This window comes from Neoarius graeffei, chromosome 5 (genome assembly GCF_027579695.1).
Source record: "Neoarius graeffei isolate fNeoGra1 chromosome 5, fNeoGra1.pri, whole genome shotgun sequence".
Taxonomy (NCBI): Eukaryota; Metazoa; Chordata; class Actinopteri; order Siluriformes; family Ariidae; genus Neoarius; species Neoarius graeffei.
The window spans coordinates 69,422,216-69,443,460 of record NC_083573.1 but is presented as its reverse complement, the minus strand read 5'-3'; the positions used below and the strand labels follow the sequence as shown (position 1 = coordinate 69,443,460).

Genomic DNA, 21,245 nt, shown 5'->3' with positions numbered 1-21,245 from the left:
ATATAAAGACACAGAGGCTTTGTAAAGTATTCTCATTATCACAGTCACGTTTGTTTCTAGCCATGTTTGACTGCTTTCAGTTTCGTTTGTGTTTTGTTTCTGTAAATATCACGCCTCCTAATAAACACTCTTCCTGCACTTGGATCCTTCTACTGCTGCGTACCTGACAGAATACTTGCAAAGTCTCTATGAAAACAGCGTCCTTATATACACGTGCTGATTGTGCTCAAATCAGCATTGGGTGTTTCCCATAACAACTGGGGCCCAGGCACGCGCACAACACGCTCCGAAGGATACCCAAATGTAAATGCACTTTTTAAGTCTTGGCGAAGGTGAGGTTCTGCAGACCCACTGTGTTGATGAGGCTCCCGCGAGCATCAGGGACATGGATTTGAGACAAATACATCTCAAGAGGCTCGATGAAGGTTCCCCGAGCTTCGGGAAATATTCCCAAATCCATCTGCGAGTATTCGCTTCTTAGTTTGCTGATGAAAACATTGCCATCAAATTGCAGTGCATGCATTTGAAATTTTTCGTGACGTTTTTGGCCACTCATGGGTCAGAGAGAGACACAAAAAAAAAAAACAACTTGCAAAGTTCCAGTTTTTCATTGCCAAGTATTCGCAAACCTATTGCGAGCTGTAGTGTGACCAGGGCATTAATCTGAACAGCTTCTCTTGTTTTTAAATCACTCATGGTTTTAAACCACTCATCACTGACAGAGCCTAGTGTGTGTGAGGACTAGTATACAAGTATTAGACAGTGTAGAATATTAAATCGTTTTTGATGCAGATGTGATTTTACATGGTTAAATTTGGACAATTTCTATGATGTAATAGTTTTGAAAGCTATAGGTTTTTCTGATCTGTCTTAAACAGAAGTAAAGTTCTAGCATTTTAAAGGTTATTTAAAGGGAGAAAATAAAGTTTGAGATGGGAAGTGAGTTGTCACGTTGACTTTTGACATCATCCACATTTCTGTCTCATCACCTGAGGTAAAAGGCATTTGTAGTTTTTAAACACACTTGTCATTGTTGTAATATATGATTTCTGTTGGTAGGGAAATAATTCCTGATTCATTGAGTCAGTTTTGCTGTGTTGAATAAATTTCTTGTTATTCCTGTCTTTTATTAGTTCAGTTCGACTTTTTTTTTGGACAAATTGTCTGCGGTTTTCTGTACTGTGGTGTAAGCAATTAGTCATGGTGCAGGAGCACATACAGTACCAGTCAAAAGTTTACACCCCTACTTATTCGTAGGTTTTTCTGTATGTTGACCATTTTCTGCATTGTAGAACAATATTGAAGACATCAAAACCATGAAATAACGGATGGAACATATATGGAATTGTATGGTAAACCAAAAAAAAAAAAAGTGTTAAACCAAAATGTTTCATATTTTAGATTCTTCAAAGTATCCAGTGTTTTACCTTGATGTCACTTTACACACTATTGGCATTATCTTAACCAGCTTCATGAGGGAGTCACCTGGAATGCTTTTCAATTAACAGTTGTGCCTCGTCAAAAGTTAATTAGTGCAATTTCTTGTCTTCTTAATGTGTTTGAGATCAAACAGTAAATAATAAAAATACAGTAAATAGCCCTATTCCACAACTGTAGTAATCCATATTATGTCAAGAACTGCTTAACTAAAGCCTAGGTCACAACTGGCCGTACGTGCTTCTGCGGCCGGTGTACATGCTTCTACGGTCTGGTCTACGTGCAAAAAACGCAAGAAACGCACGGAGGGCGCGCGTGTGACGTGCTGATTTTCGAGCCGCAGACCGGCCGCAGAGGTTCTTTGTCATGTCAAACAAACTCTACGGGCGCTTACATTTTTTTCAGGTTGCAAGACAAACTTACGGCCAACGTGCGTCTTTCTCCACAAACAAAAAAAACGCAGCGATTTGGGAAACGCCAATAATCGCACGGCCAAAAAATCATACGTCGGGTTGTGACCTAGGCTTAAGAGAAACGACATCCATCATTACTTTAAGACATGACATATCTTTTAATTAATAAAAAAATAAAGGAAAAAATTTTGATTTAGAAGGTGTGTCCAGGGGCAGCACGGTGGTGTAGTGGTTAGCGCTGTCGCCTCACAGCAAGAAGGTCCGGGTTCGAGCCCCGTGGCCGACGAGGGCCTTTCTGTGCGGAGTTTGCATGTTCTCCCCGTGTCCGCGTGGGTTTCCTCCGGGTGCTCCGGTTTCCCCCACAGTCCAAAGACATGCAGGTTAGGTTAACTGGTGACTCTAAATTGACCGTAGGTGTGAATGGTTGTCTGTGTCTATGTGTCAGCTCTATGATGACCTGGCGACTTGTCCAGGGTGTACCCCGCCTTTCGCCCGTAGTCCCCTGGGATAGGCTCCAGCTTGCCTGCGACCCTGTAGAAGGATAAAGCGGCTAGAGATAATGAGATGAGATGTAACTGTCCATCTAAAATCTTGATCAAATCCTGAAGAAGGCACACTCAGTTAGCCAAGTGTTAAGGCCAATTTATGCTGACAACCCAGTCCTCGCAGATAGCGTCGCAGACAGTGTCTGCGTAGCCCCCCCCACCTTCGCAGACGCTCTGCGCGCACCTCCCAAAAATTGTGACCACCGCAGAAGCCTCGCAGACAGCGCCGCAGACAAGAGGGCTCTGATTGGTCCACTCTACATCCGCTGTACACGCACTTCCGCTTCCCTACTTTCCCGGTTTAGTTTGTTTTCACGACCGGCATTTTTAAAAACATGAGCGAAGATGGAGCAGCACGAAGAGCGGTTGATTGAGGAAGTACGTACATCTATACGACTCCAGTTCTAGTCATTATTTAAAAAAAAAAAAGGTCGTCATTATAAGTAACCGGAGGATAAACACTCCACTAACCACACCCACCAACTACTCCTAGCGACTTCGCGCCCCCTTGCGTTGTGGCGGTGAATAACATTGCGCACGCCTATTACTCCTCGCTCAACGATAAATTACAACTGTCTGCGAAAAGCTATCTGCGAAGCCTTGTCGCAAGAGCATGCAGAGGCCTTTAGTCATTAAGGTGGACTGACCCCCCACCCCACCCCCCCAAACTGACTTGTTGGTTTTGCAGGCAGAAAGCCAAGGTAAGGTTATAAAGCAACCCAAATAAATAAATAAATAAAATCCACAATGTTTTGGTAAAGCATGTTTGCTAGAGATGTGAAATTTTGCTCAGAACTTGACTTTTCGTCATATTAGACAGTTTCCAAAATTCAGATCTAGTGACATCCAGCGAGGTTGCTGGGATGCCTCACAAATATCCATATTTTACGCTGTAAGTTGAAAGTTACTTATATATCAGTGGTCTCAAATATGTAGGTCACGATCATCACAGTAACCTTAACTTGCGATTGATTTTAGTCACTACCTTGCAATTTACTGACTGTCCTTTACAGTCCAGAAGTGTCTAAAATGTCAGAACAGTGTTGTTCACTGTATACAATATTGTGCCCAGTGCCTTCAGCTACAGTGCTCAGCGTAAATGAGTACACCCCCTTTGAAAAGTAACATTTTAAACAATATCTCAATGAACACAAACAATTTCAAAAATGTTGACAAGACGAAGTTTAATATAGCATCTGTTTAACTTATAACGTGAAAGTAAGGTTAATAATATAACTTGGATTACACATTTTTTCGGTTTTACTCAAATTAGGGTGGTGCAAAAATGAGTATACCTCACAACAAAAACTACTACATCTAGTACTTTGTATGGCCGCCATGATTTTTAATGACAGCACCAAGTCTTCTAGGCATGGAATGAACAAGTTGGCGATATTTTGCAACATCAATCTTTTTCCATTCTTCAACAATGACCTTTTTTAGTGACTGGATGCTGGATGGAGAGTGATGCTCAACTTGTCTCTTCAGAATTCCCCAAAGAAAATAATTTCTTTACACCACAAAGGTGAAGGCTACAAGATGGTCAGCAAAGCTTTACTTATCAGTCAGAATACTGTAGCAAAAGTGGTACAAAAATTTAAGAAAGATGGAACTGCATCCATCTCACAGAGATGTCCAGGTCTTCCACGGAAGTTAACACCTCGACAGGAGCGTCTTCTGATGAGAAGGGTTGAAGAAAATCGGCATGCAAGTTCACTGCAGTTATCTAAAGAAATAGAAAGCCAAACTGGGGTGACTATTTCCCGTGACACAATACGGCGTACACTGCAGAGGAATGCAGGGGTGATAGCGTTCCGGCGCCGCGCCGGATTTCCGGCGTACCGCGGCGCCGGAAAAAAAAAAATCTAGTTCGCCCATTATCCTGTGTCATTCTGAGATGCGCAGATAGACAGTAAAGGGAATTCCCTTTACTGTCTATCTGCGCATCTCAGAATGACACAGGATAATGGGCGAACTAGATTTTTTTTTTTCCGGCGCCGCGGTACGCCGGAAATCCGGCACGGCGCCGGAACGCTATCACCCCTGTGAATGGCATGCATGGATGCTGTCCACGAAAGAAGCCTCTCCTAAAGCCCAGGCGCAAAAAAGCCCGCCTAGAGTTTGCCAGGGCCCATGCTGACAAAGATGAAGACTACTGGGACTCTATACTCTGGAGTGATGAGACCAAGATAAATGTTTTTGGAACTGATGGCTTAAAAACTGTACGCCGTCGCAAAGGTGAGGAATGCAAAGAAAAATGCATGGTGCCTACAGTGAAACATGGTGGTGGCAGTGTCCTTATGTGGGGCTGCATGAGTGCTGCTGGTGTCGGGGAGCTGCATTTCATTGATGGCATCATGAATTCACAGACGTATTGCTCTATACTGAAAGAGAAGATGCTACCATCACTCCGTGCCCTTGGTCATCGTGCACTTCTCCAACATGACTAAACACACATCTAAGGCCACTGTTGGATTTCTGAAGAAGAACAGGGTGAAAGTGATTCAGTGGCCAAGTATGTCTCCTGATCTGAACCCAATCGAACACCTATGGGGAATTCTGAAGAGACAAGTTGAGCATCACTCTCTATCCATCATCCAGTCACTAAAAGAGGTCATTGTTGAAGAATGGAAAAAGATTGATGTTGCAAAATGTCGCCAACTTGTTCATTCCGTGCCTAGAAGACTTGGTGCTGTCATTTAAAAATCATGGAGGCCATACAAAGTACTAGATGTAGTAGTTTTTGTTATGGGGTGTACTCATTTTTGCACCACCCTCATTTGAGTAAAACTGAAAGTGTGTAATCTAAGTTATATTATTAACCTTACTTTCACGTTATAAGTTACAGATGTTATATTAAACTTTGTCTTGTCAACATTTTGGAAATTGTTTGTGTTCATTGAGATACAGTGCCTTGAAAAAGTATTCATACCCCTTGAACTTTTTCACATTTTTCCACCTTACAACCACGAACTTAAAAGTTTTTTATTGAGATTTTATGTGATAGATCAACACAGAGTAGCACATAATTGTGAAGTGAAACGAAAATGATAAAAGGTCTTCAAAATTTTAAACAAATAAAAATCTGAAAAATGTGATGTGCATTAGTATTCAGCCCCCCCCGCGTCAATACTTTGTAGAGCCACCTTTTGCTGCAATTACAGCTGCAAGTCTTTTGTGGTATGTCTCTACCAGCTTTGCACATCTAGACACTGAAATTTTTGCCCATTCTTCTTTGCAAAATAGCTCAAGCTCAGCCAGATTGCATGGAGAGCGTCTGTGAACAGCAATTTTCAAGTCTTGCCACAGATGCTCAATGGGATTTAGGTCTGGACTTTGACTGGGCCATTCTAACACATGAATATTCTTTGATCTAAACCATTCCATTGTAGCTCTGGCTGTATGTTTGGGGTCATTGTCTTGCTGGAAGGTGAATCTCCTTCCCAGTCTCAAGTCTTTTGCAGCCTCCAACAGGTTTTCTTCCAGGATTGCCCTGTATTTAGCTCCATCCATCTTCCCATCAACTCTGACCAGCTTCCCTGTCCCTGCTGAAGAAAAGCATCCCCATAGCATGATGCTGCCACCACTATGTTTCACAGTGGGGATGGTGTGTGCAGGGTGATGAGCAGTGTTAGTTTTCCGCCACACATAGCGCTTTGCATTTAGGCCAAAAAGTTCAACTTTGGTCTCATCTGACCAAAGCACCTTCTTCCACGTGTTTGCTGTGTCCCCTATATAGCTTCTGGCAAACTGCAAACAGGACTTCTTATGCCTGTCTTTCAACAATGGTTTTCTTCTTGCCACTCTTCCAAAAAGGCCAGATTTGTGGAGTGTACGACTTCTAGTTGTCCTGTGCACAGATTCTCCCACCTGAGCTGTGGATTTCTGCAGCTCCTCCAGAGTGATCATGGGCCTCTTGGCTGCTTCTCTGACCAGTGCTCTCCTTGCTCGCTCTATCAGTTTAGGTGGATGGCCATGTCTTGGTAGGTTTGCAGTTGTGCTGTACTTTTTCCATTTTTGAATGATGGATTGAACAGTGCTTCTTGAGATGTTCAGAGCTTGGGATATTCTTTTATAACCTAACCCTGCTTTAAACTTCTCCAGAACTTTAGCCCTGACCTGTCTGGTGAGTTCTTTGGTCTTCATGATGCTGTTTGTTCTTTGGTGTTCTTTAACAAACCACTGAGGCCTTCACAGAATAAGTGTATTTATGCTGAGAGTAAATTACACACAGTAGGACTCTATTAACTAATTACGTAGATGACTTCTGAAGGCAATTGATTGCACTGGATTGTATTTAGAGGTATCAGAGTACAGGGGGCTGAATACTAATGCACACCACATTTTTCAGATTTTTATTTGTTTAAAATTTTGAAGACCATTTATCATTTTCGTTTCACTTCACAATTATATGCTACTCTGTGTTGGTCTATCACATAAAATCTCAATAAAAAACTTTTAAGTTCGTGGTTGTAAGGTGGAAAAATGTGAAAAAGTTCAAGGAGTATGAATACTTTTTCAAGGTACTGTATTGTTTAAAATGTTACTTTTCAAAGGGGGTGTACTCATTTACGCTGAGCATTGTATGTCCTAATCTTATACCCATGACAGTGTGGTAAACATGTTTTGTTGTTTTGTGGTCTGAAAAGGATCACTCCAAAATCCTAAAGAGAGGTGTTGCACATGACTACAAACTTTTTTTTCTTTTTTTTTTCCTTTTTAAATCTGTTTTGTCTGCTCAGGGCTTATTTTATAGAAAATAGTCAAAACGTGATTGCTTTTTAACAGGTGGTTGTGCCAAGAGGTCCAGTCCAAGCTAAAGGGCTGCTCCTTTCCTGCATTGCTGATGAGAATCCCTGTATCTTCTTTGAGCCCAAGATCCTTTACAGAGCAGCAGGTTAGTTCTCAGCAATGTCCTGTATCTCACTTCTGAGACGCGACCTTGAATCCGTTTTTATGAATTCAGTTAGTGAATTCATGAATTCAGCCTCGAAAAGTAGTTCTGGCTATAACATGAACAATATTAATGTGCTCATGCTAATAAGTTATTGTATCTATAGTAACGGCTCATACTCGGGGGTTTATATGGCAGACGCTTCACATAATCTAAGACTAAAAATAAACAGATGCAAAACAGGCTGTTATTTTAAGAAAGTAAAATGTATGGAATGAGTCTCGATTGTGAGCACCTTTAGTTTTCTGTTGTCATGATAAAGTGACAGGCTGTGCTTTTAGAAAGAGAGAGATATATGAGGGAGTGACTGTTTATCATAGTTATAACATAGGTGAGAACAGGATATAACTTGTCTCTTGGATGTTCCACAACACTAAGTGTAACTAAAGCATTAAAATATGCAACATGTCATTCATTAATAAAGTAGATATTGTAATACTTTGCAAATTGCCATGGTATAAGCAGAATAACACACACAATACTGTGGTGTTTTACGAAAATAATGCACTTGGGGTTGTTTATTTTCATATAATGGCATGATCTGGAATGTGTTATGCCTTACGTATGCATCATGATTTACATGTAGGAATTATTATGACAAAATCAACAGGTTTGAACAAAGTGCTCCAAAAGGGACATTTCTTTCCAAAGAGAAACTTCCTTTTAATTACAGTGGGGAACAATGCAAGTTTATTCAGTCGGAGAGGAAAACAAACCGAATGCCACTACTTTCACAACCCGTGAATACATTTTCTGTAACTTCACTACTCGGGTTATTTCCCTTTTTGCAACATGTTTTAAATTTAGTATGAGAAGTTGCTAATGAGCATTGTGAAGCATGTATTTATACTATCAGATTCCAGGGGGAAGAAGATATCTAATAAACCACTCTCAATATGATGTATATTGAAAATCACAAAGATTCTTAGGCTTCTGTTTCAATAAGTTAATTCAAGATGATTTAAAGTGTTTTTAATCAGAATTGTCAATGTATTATTAAAACCAAGACATTGGCTACAACTGCGTGATGAATTATTACTTGTAGCATGGCAGACATATATCACTTTTTAAGAGTTTGAACAGATTTGCTTTGGTTTTTGGAGAACACATGATTTACAGTGGCACATCAGTGATTGTGGTATACCCTGATGCGGTTCTCAATTTGTTTTCCACTGTTGGCAGGCTGACTTGATGGCATGCTTGGCTTGATTATCGGTACATAAAGTACAACGTGATGCCTTATTACAGCTGTCTGTTTATGTGGCTGGAAAAAGATAAAAGTAATGATGGACATTAGCTACTCCATCCACATGTTAAATCTATTGAGGTTTAAGCTTGACATTTTTTACATGTTCAGGAGTTGTGTTTGTAGAATGGTGGAAATTCTCACATACATTCAGAACATTAAAACCTTATGGCTCTCTTCTTAAAGCGATGCAGATTCTTGAAATGGTCAACTTTCGTCATTATCTGCTATGAAGGAATAAGTTGGAATTTCATGCATGATGCATGATGTCCATAAATAGTAAGTAGTAACCTAAAGAATGCTTTTGTACCACTGAATCCAAAAGCACATTATGATGTAAAAAAAGGCCTTCAATGAATTCGTTTGTTTATCCATTTCCTAGCTGAAGAACAGCTCATGTTGTTCTCCTCGGTGGAAATTGCTCCCCCCCCCCCTTGTGTCCTGATCTAAGATGGTCATATGTGTGTGAAGGGTACAAAGTATATAAATAATGTGCTGCTAAGATGAAAGTTTAAAAAATTTTTTTAAAAAACCCTAAACTTGTGCACCACTTTTTTTTTTCTATTAAAGATGTTGTACAATGATTCTGCCACAGGAAAAGAACAGAAGAAATCACTGAAAGTCCAATATTGCCATGTCCATGATAACATTCATGTCCGTGTTTGTAAACTTCTGACCGCAACAGTATAAGAATCAGAAACACTTTAATTGCCAGGTATGTGGACACACACGAGGAATTTGACTCCGGTTCACTTAGCTCTCATAGTACAAAACCGATTAAAAAAAAGCGTATACACAAAACAAGCAAACAACAAAAATAGTTGCATAGTGCAAAGTAATCCAGGTAAGTCAAGTATGGAATAGTTAAATAAATATAAAGTATACAGTGTGCACAGAATGATGGTATAAGTGTTCAGATATTTTACAAGTGATATTACGGATATATGAATCTGGATTTAAGCTGTTCATCACAGAAAGGATTACTAAATTATAAATCTAAATTTATAAAATCTATAAATCTAAAATCTATAAATCTAAATAAATGATTACTAAATAATAAATCCAATAGTATGCTAACTTGTGAGTTCCACCACTGTAACAAAAAAAAAAAAAAATCAGTCCTCCCTGTCTGTGACACAGACCTCACTTTCAGAACCACTAACCATAAGGAATTGTTGATGTGGGAGTGATCTCTTGTGATCAGTATTATAGAAATGGATCAGCATCATTTATTCATGGCTGGACCACCCATCGCACGCAAGTGAATGCCATTAATTTACTGTAATTAATTAGAAAGACGACCTTAAATTTAGGGGTAAATGCTTATGTTGACATCTGGTGGTTAGAGATAAAAAATGGCCAATTTTCCCCTCTGTTAACACATTTAATTTCATGGAGTGAAATACAGTTCCTAAATAACTGTTTTTAACACATCTTTTTACTTGCAATGCTGTAAAGCTATAATAATTGCAGTATGCAAAATACCAAGAGAGTAGAAGGGTGCCTTTGTTTTGGTTTCGACTAGACATTTCGGTCTGCAAGACACTGTTTCTTTTGTGCGAGGGAATCGCACTTCAAAAAGTAGACCTTCTCCTCCCCATTCACACTGTACACTACAACTCTTACCTTTCCACCATCAATTTTCTTAATCACAGCTATCATGCATCATTAAGGGTTTTGTACTTGATCTCTGATGTTGAATTATCTTCACAGTTAAATGATGTGTAATTATAGACCGTTTTTTCCATTCTTTTTGTAAAGGCATCATTTCAACTTATTGGCTCATTTGATCTGTTTTCCTACTTCACTGTCTCCTATGCTGTTTTGGCAATGTGGATTTAAACAAATAACATGGTTCACAAATGAATGGAAATGACACATTCTGTGCAAGAGCTTACATCTCTAGAAACGGCTGTGAAACGTTATATGTAGTCTTCAAGCAGTGTCTGTGTAGATATTAATGAATCCATTTGCCCTTTAGTAGGAATTTAAAATTTATTAGAAATTTTTAACAGTTGTCGTTTCTGTATACAAAGCCAAAACTTAATTCATATTTTGTGACCTCACTTGGGATCGCTGCTTTGAATGTCACAAAGTATAACTGAAACATCTGATGGTGAAAAATAGACTCCTCAAGCCAGGCTTGTCAGCTCGTAAGTTGATTTTAACATTACATCAGCCAAAAACTAATCCCCCTTTGAAGACATTTGAAGGTATCTGTTGTCATGTGTCACTGGAAGTGTTGAAACTTGCTTTTGGCACAGTATTTCCTGATTCAAGAAAAGGAAAGTATGGCACTCAACCAAACAGTTGGCTGAACATGGAGACGAGAGGTCATAGGCTGACAGAATTACTACAGTAGCCAGCAACCACTGTTTTATTGATACATTACTCGATTCCTGTGGATCTGCATTTTGTTGAGTAAATTCATGCTCATTGTGGCTTAAAAGCTCTCATTTAAAAATGGGATAGAAAAAGTTATGAATTATGTTAGGCTTCACTTTTCTGGAAGGGTGGTTGTTTTACATGTACATTTTTTCATCATTAGCTTGCAAACCTTGGAGATTTTTGTTTAAATATATTTTCAGCATCACGAATGGGGGAAAAATCCCAGTGTAAATAAATATTTTGGTGGCTTTTTATTTCCTGAACATCATGTAAAAATAGCTTTCCTTTGTTTCCAGAGAAATAATTAAAGACTTATTTTGATTAGCCCTTCTTTGAGGCAATTTGGTTATTTTAGTGGAGCGCCATACTTAAGAGAATATAGTAATGCATCGACTTGATTTTGGATGGCTTTTGTGACCATACGACGTCTGTCTATACATGCATATGAACAATGTGTTTCAATGTGTTTGTGTGGGACCACAGGGTCCCAATTGTAAGTGCGAGGCAACATATCTTATAAGCACTGGACAACAAAATATGCATATTTATTTATATAAAAGAGATGGGTTTTTATCCAGCGCTTATTTTTAAATTGCTTTTTAAAAAAAATAATGTGGGATTATTTACTAACACTGTAGCAGCTCTTGGCATTAAGAACAACAGCAGAGAGTCTCTGACAGGTGCAGATGCGTTTTATTCCTTTTGAACACGAGTATCGTGTCATACACCGAGGACCGTGAAAACTAAAGAAAAGAAAACAAAAATAATTCACATAACATGGTTGTAAACAAATACACAGTTTTGCAGAGTAATGTTTACAGACCATGCTCTTAACATTATGCACCTTGCTCTGCTCAACCAAGCATGCAAACCTCTACAAGTTCACCAAATGTGCACCATTAGCCTCTCAAAGTCTTGTTCTAAACAAGAGTTCAACCAATACACCAAACACAGAAAAAACACTCAATAAACAGCGCACACAAACTTTATATTGTGCATGAATGGCATATCAGGATGACAGACAGCAAAGCTTTATAATAACATACTGTGCTAAAGCTCTGACAGGGGCACTTGGTGAATATAAACACAGTGGTGAACATCTGTAGTATAACAAATACAACTTCCTGGGCTGATAGCTCTGCTTATAACATGACTGATGAGTGATGGTTCTGGCTGCCACCTACAAACACATTGTATGCTCTTTGGGAGCTCTGGTTTTAGGCAGCGCACAAACAAACTTACTCCTATCCCTCCATCCATCCCTCCCTCCATCCATCCATCCATCCATCATCCCTCCCTCCATCATCCCTCCCTTCCTCCATCCATCCATCCATCCCTGAATAGAGATGTTGAGGCAGTGCTGATTAACAGCATTGAGGAATTCCCTTGACTCTTGATGAAAATCTGAGATTAATTGTCCGTATCATTTGGACAGTTTGGAGTGGTAGTGTACTGGCCTCTCACACAGTTTCCAGTTGTCCTGTAATCTATCATTGAGAGAGCTTGGAACTCATTCATTCATTCATTCATTCATTCATTCATTCATTCATTTATTACCTAAACCTCATTGAAAACATAATTTTAACAAGGTGATTCTGATACTGGGGAATGTAAGCGGAGCTGGCGTTTTCTTTTTGTGTGTTTAAAGTTTTCTTGTTTTTCTTTGTACAGTGGAGCAAGTACCGACCGAAGCATACCATATCCCTCTTTCTCAGGCTGATATTGTGCAGGAGGGAAGTGACCTCACCATGGTTGCCTGGGGAACACAGGTAGGTCACACATAAAGAGAAAATTGTTCACGCTGGTAGAATTGGCCACAACTGACCCATGTGGTGAGGTGCAGGGGTCTGAATAGACTCCAATTTATCCAACGAGTTTTGTGACATTTGCAAACAAAAAGCAGCACCATGGATTAAAACAGTTTCCGTCATAAAATTTAGCTGGTTTACAAGGTGTGCTGACCTCCTGCATCCTGCTTCTGTATGAACACACTATACACACCAGCTTTGCTGGTGAGTGTTTGTTCTCCCTCCTATATCTTCTATGGGCAGAATCGGATTATAATTTCTAAACCTCCCTGGGGGTCCAAAAAGCTTGGTTCAAAGACTTTATCCTCTGTGTTGGATAATTTACCTTATCCTAAAATGCATAGGGGTGTCAGGGGTCAGAATTGAAGTAGGGAAACCATCTTGCTTCACTCCAGTCATTTAATGTTAAACATGCATCTGACATTGCTGAAATCAGGGCTTGTTACAAAACTGATTATTCCTCAGTCCAATAAGTTAAGCAGCTTGCTGGTTCCTATAGTTATGTTGTTTTGGCATAGTCTGATTTTGTTAATTAAAAAATGTTCTGTAGGACACAGGATTGGAAACACAGGTCTAGCCTATAGTGACACACTGTTACCATTCCTTCTGTTTTATAGGTTCATGTACTGAGGGAAGTTGCTAACATGGCACAGGAAAAGCTTGGTTTGTCTTGTGAGGTTATTGACCTTCAGACAATTTTGCCATGGGATATAGAGACCGTATGCAAGGTAGGTCATGCAGATGGATGTGTGCATGCGTACACACACACACACACACACACACACACACACACACACACACACACAGATATTAGTGGTGGACCACAATTACACTATATGTATCTATTTTGTACTTCAAATATCTGTAGTTCGATTAACTCTCAAAATGAGCTTAAGTTCATCATAATATCTGATCACTCGTTCTTGTCTGCATGAAAGTAAAAATCTCCAGCTTGCATAGACATTTGATATAAAATGACAAATACTGTCATAAAGACAGAAAGGACACGTTCCACTATTGTTGGCACCCCTGCATTTAATACTTTGTACAACCCCCCCTTGCCAGTAAAACAGCATCGAGTCTTCTCCTTTAACATTTTATAAGGTTGGAGATGCAGAGCAGGGCATCTGAGACCATTCCTCTTTAAAGAATCTCTCCTGATCATTCAGGGTCCTTGGCCCTCTCTTGTGCTCTCTCCTCTTCAGCTCACCCCACAGGTTTTCAGTGGGGTTTCAGTCAGGGGACTGAGATGGCCAGGGCAGAAACTTGATTCTGTGGCCAACTAATTATTATTATGTTCGTTTGGACATATGCTTCAGATCATTGTCCTGCTGGAAGATTCAGTGACAACTCAGTTTTAGTTTCCTGGCAGAAGCAGCCAGATTTTGATTTAAAATGTCCTGGCATTTCATGGAGTCCATGATGCCATGTACCTGAACAAGGTTTCCAGGGCCTTTGGAGGAAAAACAGCCCCAAAACTTCAGAGCTTCCACCATATTTCACAGTTGGGATCGGGTTCTTTTCATTATAGCCATCCTTCTTTTTACACCAAACCCATCTTGAGTGTTTATTGCCAAACAGCTCCATTTTTGTTACATCAGACCGTAGAACATGGTTCCAGTCAAAGTTGTACTAGCGTTTCACAAACTTCAGGTGCTTACATTTGTGGTTAACTGACAGAAAAGCCTCCCCCCCCCCCCCCCCCCCCCCCCCCCCCCCGGCTTAAATTCCAAATAATCTGTTGGCATGGAGGTGGAATCTGATGGTGGTTTTGGAGACTCAGAAGCCCCAAGATTTAACTTTTTCTTGTGATTCATCAACAGTGATCCTTGGGGAATTTATTTATTCATTTTTTTTTGTCTCTCTTCACTGTATGCGTGGGAAAAATAAACTTCAGTCCTCTTCCAGGCAAGTTTGTAACAGTTCCAATTGGTGTCCACTTTTTTTTTTTGCTCTAACCGTAGAAATGGGCATTTTCAGGCAAGTTGCTTATTTATTTATGTTTGTTTTATAACCGTTCCCTGACTTATGAAGGTCAACACACTTCGCTCTCATTTGGTTTGTATGTTCTCTTATCTTTCCCATGTTGATGGATGACTAAGGGAATGTGGCCTCTGTGCCACCTCATATTTGTACCCCAGTTAATCAGGAAGTCATGGGTTGCAGCTTGGAGCATATAGGAACATTTCAGTCAACTCAAAAATGTACAACTTAAATGGTAAACATGCTTCAGTTACCGTATCTCATCTCATTATCTCTAGCCGCTTTATCCTGTTCTACAGGGTCGCAGGCAAGCTGGAGCCTATCCCAGCTGACTACGGGTGAAAGGCGGGGTACACCCTGGACAAGTCGCCAGGTCATCATAGGGCTGACACATGGACACAGACAACCATTCACACTCACATTCACACCTACGGTCAATTTAGAGTCACCAGTTAACCTAACCTGCATGTCTTTGGACTGTGGGGGAAACCGGAGCACCCGGAGGAAACCCACGCGGACACGGGGAGAACATGCAAACTCCGCACAGAAAGGCCCTCGCTGGCCACGGGGCTCGAACCTGGACCTTCTTGCTGTGAGGCAACAGCGCTAACCACTACACCACCGTGCCACCCCCAGTTACCGTGTGTTCACTATAATTTCCAGGGACGCCAATAATAGTGGTACATGTGTTTTTGTTTAAAATAATCATTTCTTGATGAGGGATTTGTTTTTCTCGAATAAACTTTACGAAAGTTTATGCACGAGTATGCTTATATACTCTGTGCATTATACACAGACAGTATGCCCTCACAGACCAAATTACAATTTAGCACTCTGCAATACTATTTATATATTCAGTAGCACAATGGAGCCACAGCTGTGTCCAACTGTATTTTGCATTTTAAAGGCCTAGAAGTATGAGGTTGTCTCAGATGCTTTGCTCATTGTTTTCATTTCAGTTCAAGCACTCTGGTAAATGTCAAATCTTGTTTATATTTTAATGTTGATCATGAACATTTGGAGACATGACGTGGACTGTTGAACATATTTACCCTTAACGAACACTTAAAGGTCAGAGGCAATGGTCGGAGGTGAAACGTAGAATATCAACTTTATTGTCTAGAACAGGGGTTCTCAACTATTACCTATAACTATTATATAACTATTATATACTATAGATAGATAGACTATTATTTTTAGGCCCACACTACTACTACTACTTTATTATTATTATTATTATTATTATTATTATTATTATTATCATCATCATCAGTAGCGGTAGGTAGGCCCATCATCATTACTAGGCTATTGTTATAACTGGAAGTAGCATCAGACTTCTAATGTGAGCTTGCAGGCATTATTATTATTATTATTATTATTATTATTATGAGTAGTGGTAGGCCTATTATCATTACTAGGCTATAGCTATATAGTTATGAGGTTACATGTTTTGCTGTTGTTTATTATTATTATTATTATTATTATTATTATTGTTATTATTATTGTCAGTAGGCCTATTATCATTACTAGGCTATTGCTATAACTGGGAATTGGCACTAGACCTCTGATATTAATTTATGCTTTATTATTGTTATTATTACTAGGCCTAATAATAGGCTTATCATCTGCATGTTTTACAGAAGCTTGCAGGTAGGCAATGTTAATGTGAGACCTGAGCCTGCTTTGGCTTGCAAAGATCCTCAATTCTTGGTGCAATGTCTGATAAACATAGTCTCAAATCATCCTCGATTTGTGCACGATTACGGTATTTCATTTTGAGTGCAGTCATTTTTGAGAATCCTGCCTCTCACAAATATGTGGATGCGAAAGGGAGGAGAATCTTCAAGGCGACGTCACAGAGTTGAGGGTATTCCTGCATCAATGCTGCCCAGAATGACGAAAGAGGGCAGGAGGTAAAAAGTTCCTTCAGCCGACTGTCACTCTTCAGCTCAGTAAGCTGTTCCTGCATATCAGTTGACAGCTTGTTTGCTGTGCACACAAATGGATCTCGAACCCACGCAAAAGAGCGATAATCCTCTTTAAAGTACGTCGCAAATTCTTTTCTCATTGCAGACAGGTGCTCAGACGCTGATTGAAATAGAGAGGAGAAATTGTGTGACGTGCCTGCATCAGTGATAAAGTCTGCAAGGCTGGGGAACATGTCACAGTTCCCTCGACTGATGCGGCCATGCCAGAGGTCAATTTTTTGTGTGAAGGCGTCCACTCTGTCTGCGAGGAGCAAAATATGAGTTTCGTGGCCTTGCAGAGACAGGTTGAGGCCATTCAAACGGTCAAATGTATCGACCAAATAGGACAGAGACGCAAGCCACATAGTGTCATCCAGATGCTTCGCCAAATCTGATTTGATTTCTGTCAAAAAACACTTCACCTCCCCTCGCAGCTCATACAACCGCTGCAACACCCGCCCCCTGGAGAGCCAGCGAACTTCAGTGTGCAGAAGCAGCTGTTCGTGCCCCGACCCCATCTCCTGGCAGAGGACCCCAAACAAGCGAGAGTTTAGCAGCTGTGATTTGATTAGATTTGTCATTTTCACGGATTGGTTCAGCACGGAGTCAAAGAGAACAGGCATTTTTTTTTTTTTAGCAGCTAATGCTTCGCGATGGACCATACCATGTGTCCATTTCACAAGTGGAGCTACTTGCTGAACACGAGCAACTAGGCCACGCTCGTGGCCCGTCATTGCCCGTGCACCATCCGTGCATAGGTCAATGCATCAGTCCCAAGCCAAACCATTTTCATGGATAAAAATATCAAGGATATTGAAGATGGCTTCTCCTGTAGTGTGCGACTGAAGAGGCCGGCAAAACAGGACATCCTCAATCGCCTTGTCACGCAGATACCTGACATAGGCGAGGAGCTGTGCCTGCCCAGCAATATCAGTGGATTCCTCCAGCTGCAGCGCGTAGTAAGGACTCTGTTTTATGAACTCTGAGTTGCTCTCTGATGTCATTAGACATGTCTGAAATCCTCCTAGGGACTGTGTCATTGGACAGTGGTACTGCACCGAGTTTGGCTGCTGCAGTATCTCCTATCACTATTCTGCACGTCTTGTGCGGCCGGCAAAATGATTGTCTCGGCAATTGTATGCGGTTTACCCAGTTTAGCTATTCTTTTGGCCACTACATACGATGCCTCCAAACACTGTTTAGACACAGTGCTGTGCACTGAAATGGCTGCCTGTTGCTGATGGAGGCCATCAAGCTTTCTTTTAAAATATTCTGCTGGTTTATCTTTAATAGCAGCATGTTTTGTTTCGAGGTGCCTTTTAAGTTTGCAGGGCTTCATGCTGTCGTTTGCTAGCACCTCGGCACACACGACACACTGAGGTCTCAGATCAGCCGTGACTGTAAATCCAAACTGCAGGTATGCTTCATCATACCTTTGAAGCTTTTTTGCAGCTGGTGGTGCATCGGTTGCCTTGTTGGTCCTCACTAGAAATCTCTCCATTTTTGTTAATTATAATTTGGATGTGTGGCTATGTTAAGAGACAAGTATCGGGGACTAATCAGACGGGACTTATGCACGTTCTTTAATGCAAGTGTTTAACAATTTTGCAGGCAATGCCAATTTTATTTGAAGACTTAAGATTGTAGTCCTGAGTGAGTGAGTGAGTGAGTGAGTGAGTGAGTGAGTGAGTGAGTGAGTATGTTATTGTCTTAGTCGCGTGTGTCGTATGTGTTGCAACACGGTGAAAAAGGCAGAGGCTTACCCTATTAGCTAAGTGCACGCTTGGCAGTTAAAAAATAGCTAGGGCTGAGATTGGGATAATCTTTAAAAAGACTTTTTGTGGTATTAGTCTTTGAAAAGACTGTTTGGGTTTGAAGTAAAGGCCTAAAGTAGATTGATAACACTGATAACAGAGAGACTAGCGAGAGCTGGCACAAGCGAACTTGGCAAGAGACTAGACTAGAGTGAATGAAGCTCAACACGTGTGCAGACGCTTATATAGTAGGCTAGCCTAGCAGTTACGTGACATCGTGTCACAGGCGCAAAATATTATCCCCTGTATTGGTAAATTTGAAATTAAACTGTGTGGTTGATTTGTTTGTGTTATAGTAGTCCAACCACTTGCATTTTCGACATGAGAATTTTCCTGATTCCCCCCCCCCCCCCCCCCCCCCATCCTAACCTACTCGCGCCCCACCAGTTGAGAACCACCGGTCTAGAAGAACGACCCAAAAAGCAAATTCAGTCTTCCTGGTGTCTAAATTGCACCGTAAAATTGAATAAAACGGTTAAAATATACTGTTTTACCCAATTTCCGAAGGTTTGTTTACATCTCACTTATGCGCACTTTCACCGCCAGGGGACCGTCGTCGTGACGTCATTTTAAGCCAAACAGACTGGGAGCAGTTCTGTGTTTACTTGCGAACCGAGCACACGTGTACGGACTTTGGTTGTGAGAGGTTATGTAAAATGTCTGATAGTCTCATCTCTCATTATCTCTAGCCGCTTTATCCTTCTACAGGGTCGCAGGCAAGCTGGAGCCTATCCCAGCTGACTACGGGCGAAAGGCGGGGTACACCCTGGACAAGTCGCCAGGTCATCACAGGGCTGACACATAGACACAGACAACCATTCACACTCACATTCACACCTACGGTCAATTTAGAGTCACCAGTTAACCTAACCTGCATGTCTTTGGACTGTGGGGGAAACCGGAGCACCCGGAGGAAACCCTCGCGGACACGGGGAGAACATGCAAACTCCGCACAGAAAGGCCCTCGCTGGCCACGGGGCTCGAACCCGGACCTTCTTGCTGTGAGGCGACAGTGCTAACCACTACACCACCGTGCCGCCCATGTCTGATAGTGATCTTGAAATAGGAACTCTCCAAATTAAATATCGAGAGATGAAACCATATATGTATGAACCTATGGCCGTTGCGAAGCAATCGGTGAATGTGGCTCACCGGTTTGACCATGCGGCCTCGGAATCGGACAGCAACTCGGCCGACTCTGATCGCGGTGACCCCGGACCTCAACAAGACTCGCGCCCAAACGATTTATCCTGGTAGTTATGATAAATTCCTACTTTCGTTGGAATACTAAATAAGAGCCCTTTTGAAGAATAATTAAACCCTAGTGGATAAAGGTAACGATTACTGGACAGTGCGCCGGTAGGCCACATTAGCCTGCCATCCGCGGCATTATACTATTTATAGCCGACTCTGAGCGAGGAAATATCCCTTTGTCTCATTTCCACAATGATTGTACAGGATCCCTCAGGATTCTTGACTTGTCAATTGCAAGCAAAAGTAAAAATGTTTACCTCCAATCTTCTCCTTTTTGCTTGAGCGTTGCTGCTCCATTTCTTCTTTGACTGCTTGATTGTTTCATGCGCACAATCCACTCTCTCCATCTCATCTCCTCTTCCAGAAAAACCAACCCACTCGCTCCGCCTCTTCTCCTTTTTCGGAAAAAGTCAATCCTCTTGCTCCGCCTCTTCTCCTTTTTCGGAAAAAGCCAACCCACTCGCTCCGCCTCTTCGCTTGCACAATAAGGCATGTTTTTTCTTTGGAAATTCCTGAACACACGTCTGCACTCAAGCCAAACGGCAATGTAAGTAAACAGAAGTGGACTCAACTCAAGCGCTTTGTTTGACTTAAATGACGTCACGCACCGAGTGGTCACGAAAATAGCCGAACAGAAATTCACTGCGATCCGCGCTAACTTATTTTAATTATTACTTATTAACCATACTTCTTGGGACCAGAAGAAAAATATAGAGTTTTTTTTTTAAACATATAAAGTTTCAAATGTGCATAAAATTAAAACTGTTGCCTATGAGCTTTAAAAGAAAATTAAAGCCGCAAGCGGCCTCGACGGGCCCTCGCGCCAGCGGCCAAGGGGTGCGGGGGCATGCGTCCCCGTGAAATAACTTCCACAGCTTCTTCGGCAAGAGACATTACTCCCACAATGGCGACAAAGCACAGAATTGGACACATGGTAACAATAGGGTCTCGCACTGTACGGTGCTCGGGGGGGCGCTATAGAGGCCCTGAGGCCCGCCTGGATCTGGGCTTCTGGTTCTCAGTAGCGGTGGCAGTCTAAGAAAAAGGAGCCAAATTTCGTGCGTTGTCGACCATGGCAAGCGCCCCAATAAGGGTCTTGTAAAGAGTTTGCTTGCCACGTTTGACAAATCAGAAGCTGCAATATCATTTTTGCCATAACCAGCACCCCCAGGGGCGAAAGTGCACAAAATTTGGCATATATGTCAGGTGAGCTATGAAGAGTTTGCGTATGAAGTTTGATGACAATTGAGTAAATAGAAGATGAGAGAGATTTTTGAAGAATAAATTTTTTGGTTTTTCCCATGTCAGTAGGTGGCGCTATGCTGTACGTGAGCGATTATGAGTTGGAAAAATAAGTGTCTACAACAGCAACGTACTATCACAAGGTAGTGGTGTGAAGGAAAAGCATTATGGAATTATTTACCAAAAACCCGTTT

At 41.2% G+C, this 21,245-nt stretch overlaps 1 protein-coding gene across 1 annotated transcript in view; it reads left to right on the top strand.

Moving 5' to 3' along the window:
- Positions 1–21,245, top strand: part of bckdhb (branched chain keto acid dehydrogenase E1 subunit beta) — a 196,880-nt gene that overhangs the window by 34,199 nt on the left and 141,436 nt on the right. The window contains exons 6-8 of the mRNA XM_060922307.1: positions 7,184–7,292; positions 12,655–12,752; positions 13,409–13,519. Coding sequence (XP_060778290.1) covers positions 7,184–7,292; positions 12,655–12,752; positions 13,409–13,519 — 318 coding nt within the window. The remainder of the gene's footprint in view (positions 1–7,183; positions 7,293–12,654; positions 12,753–13,408; positions 13,520–21,245) is intronic.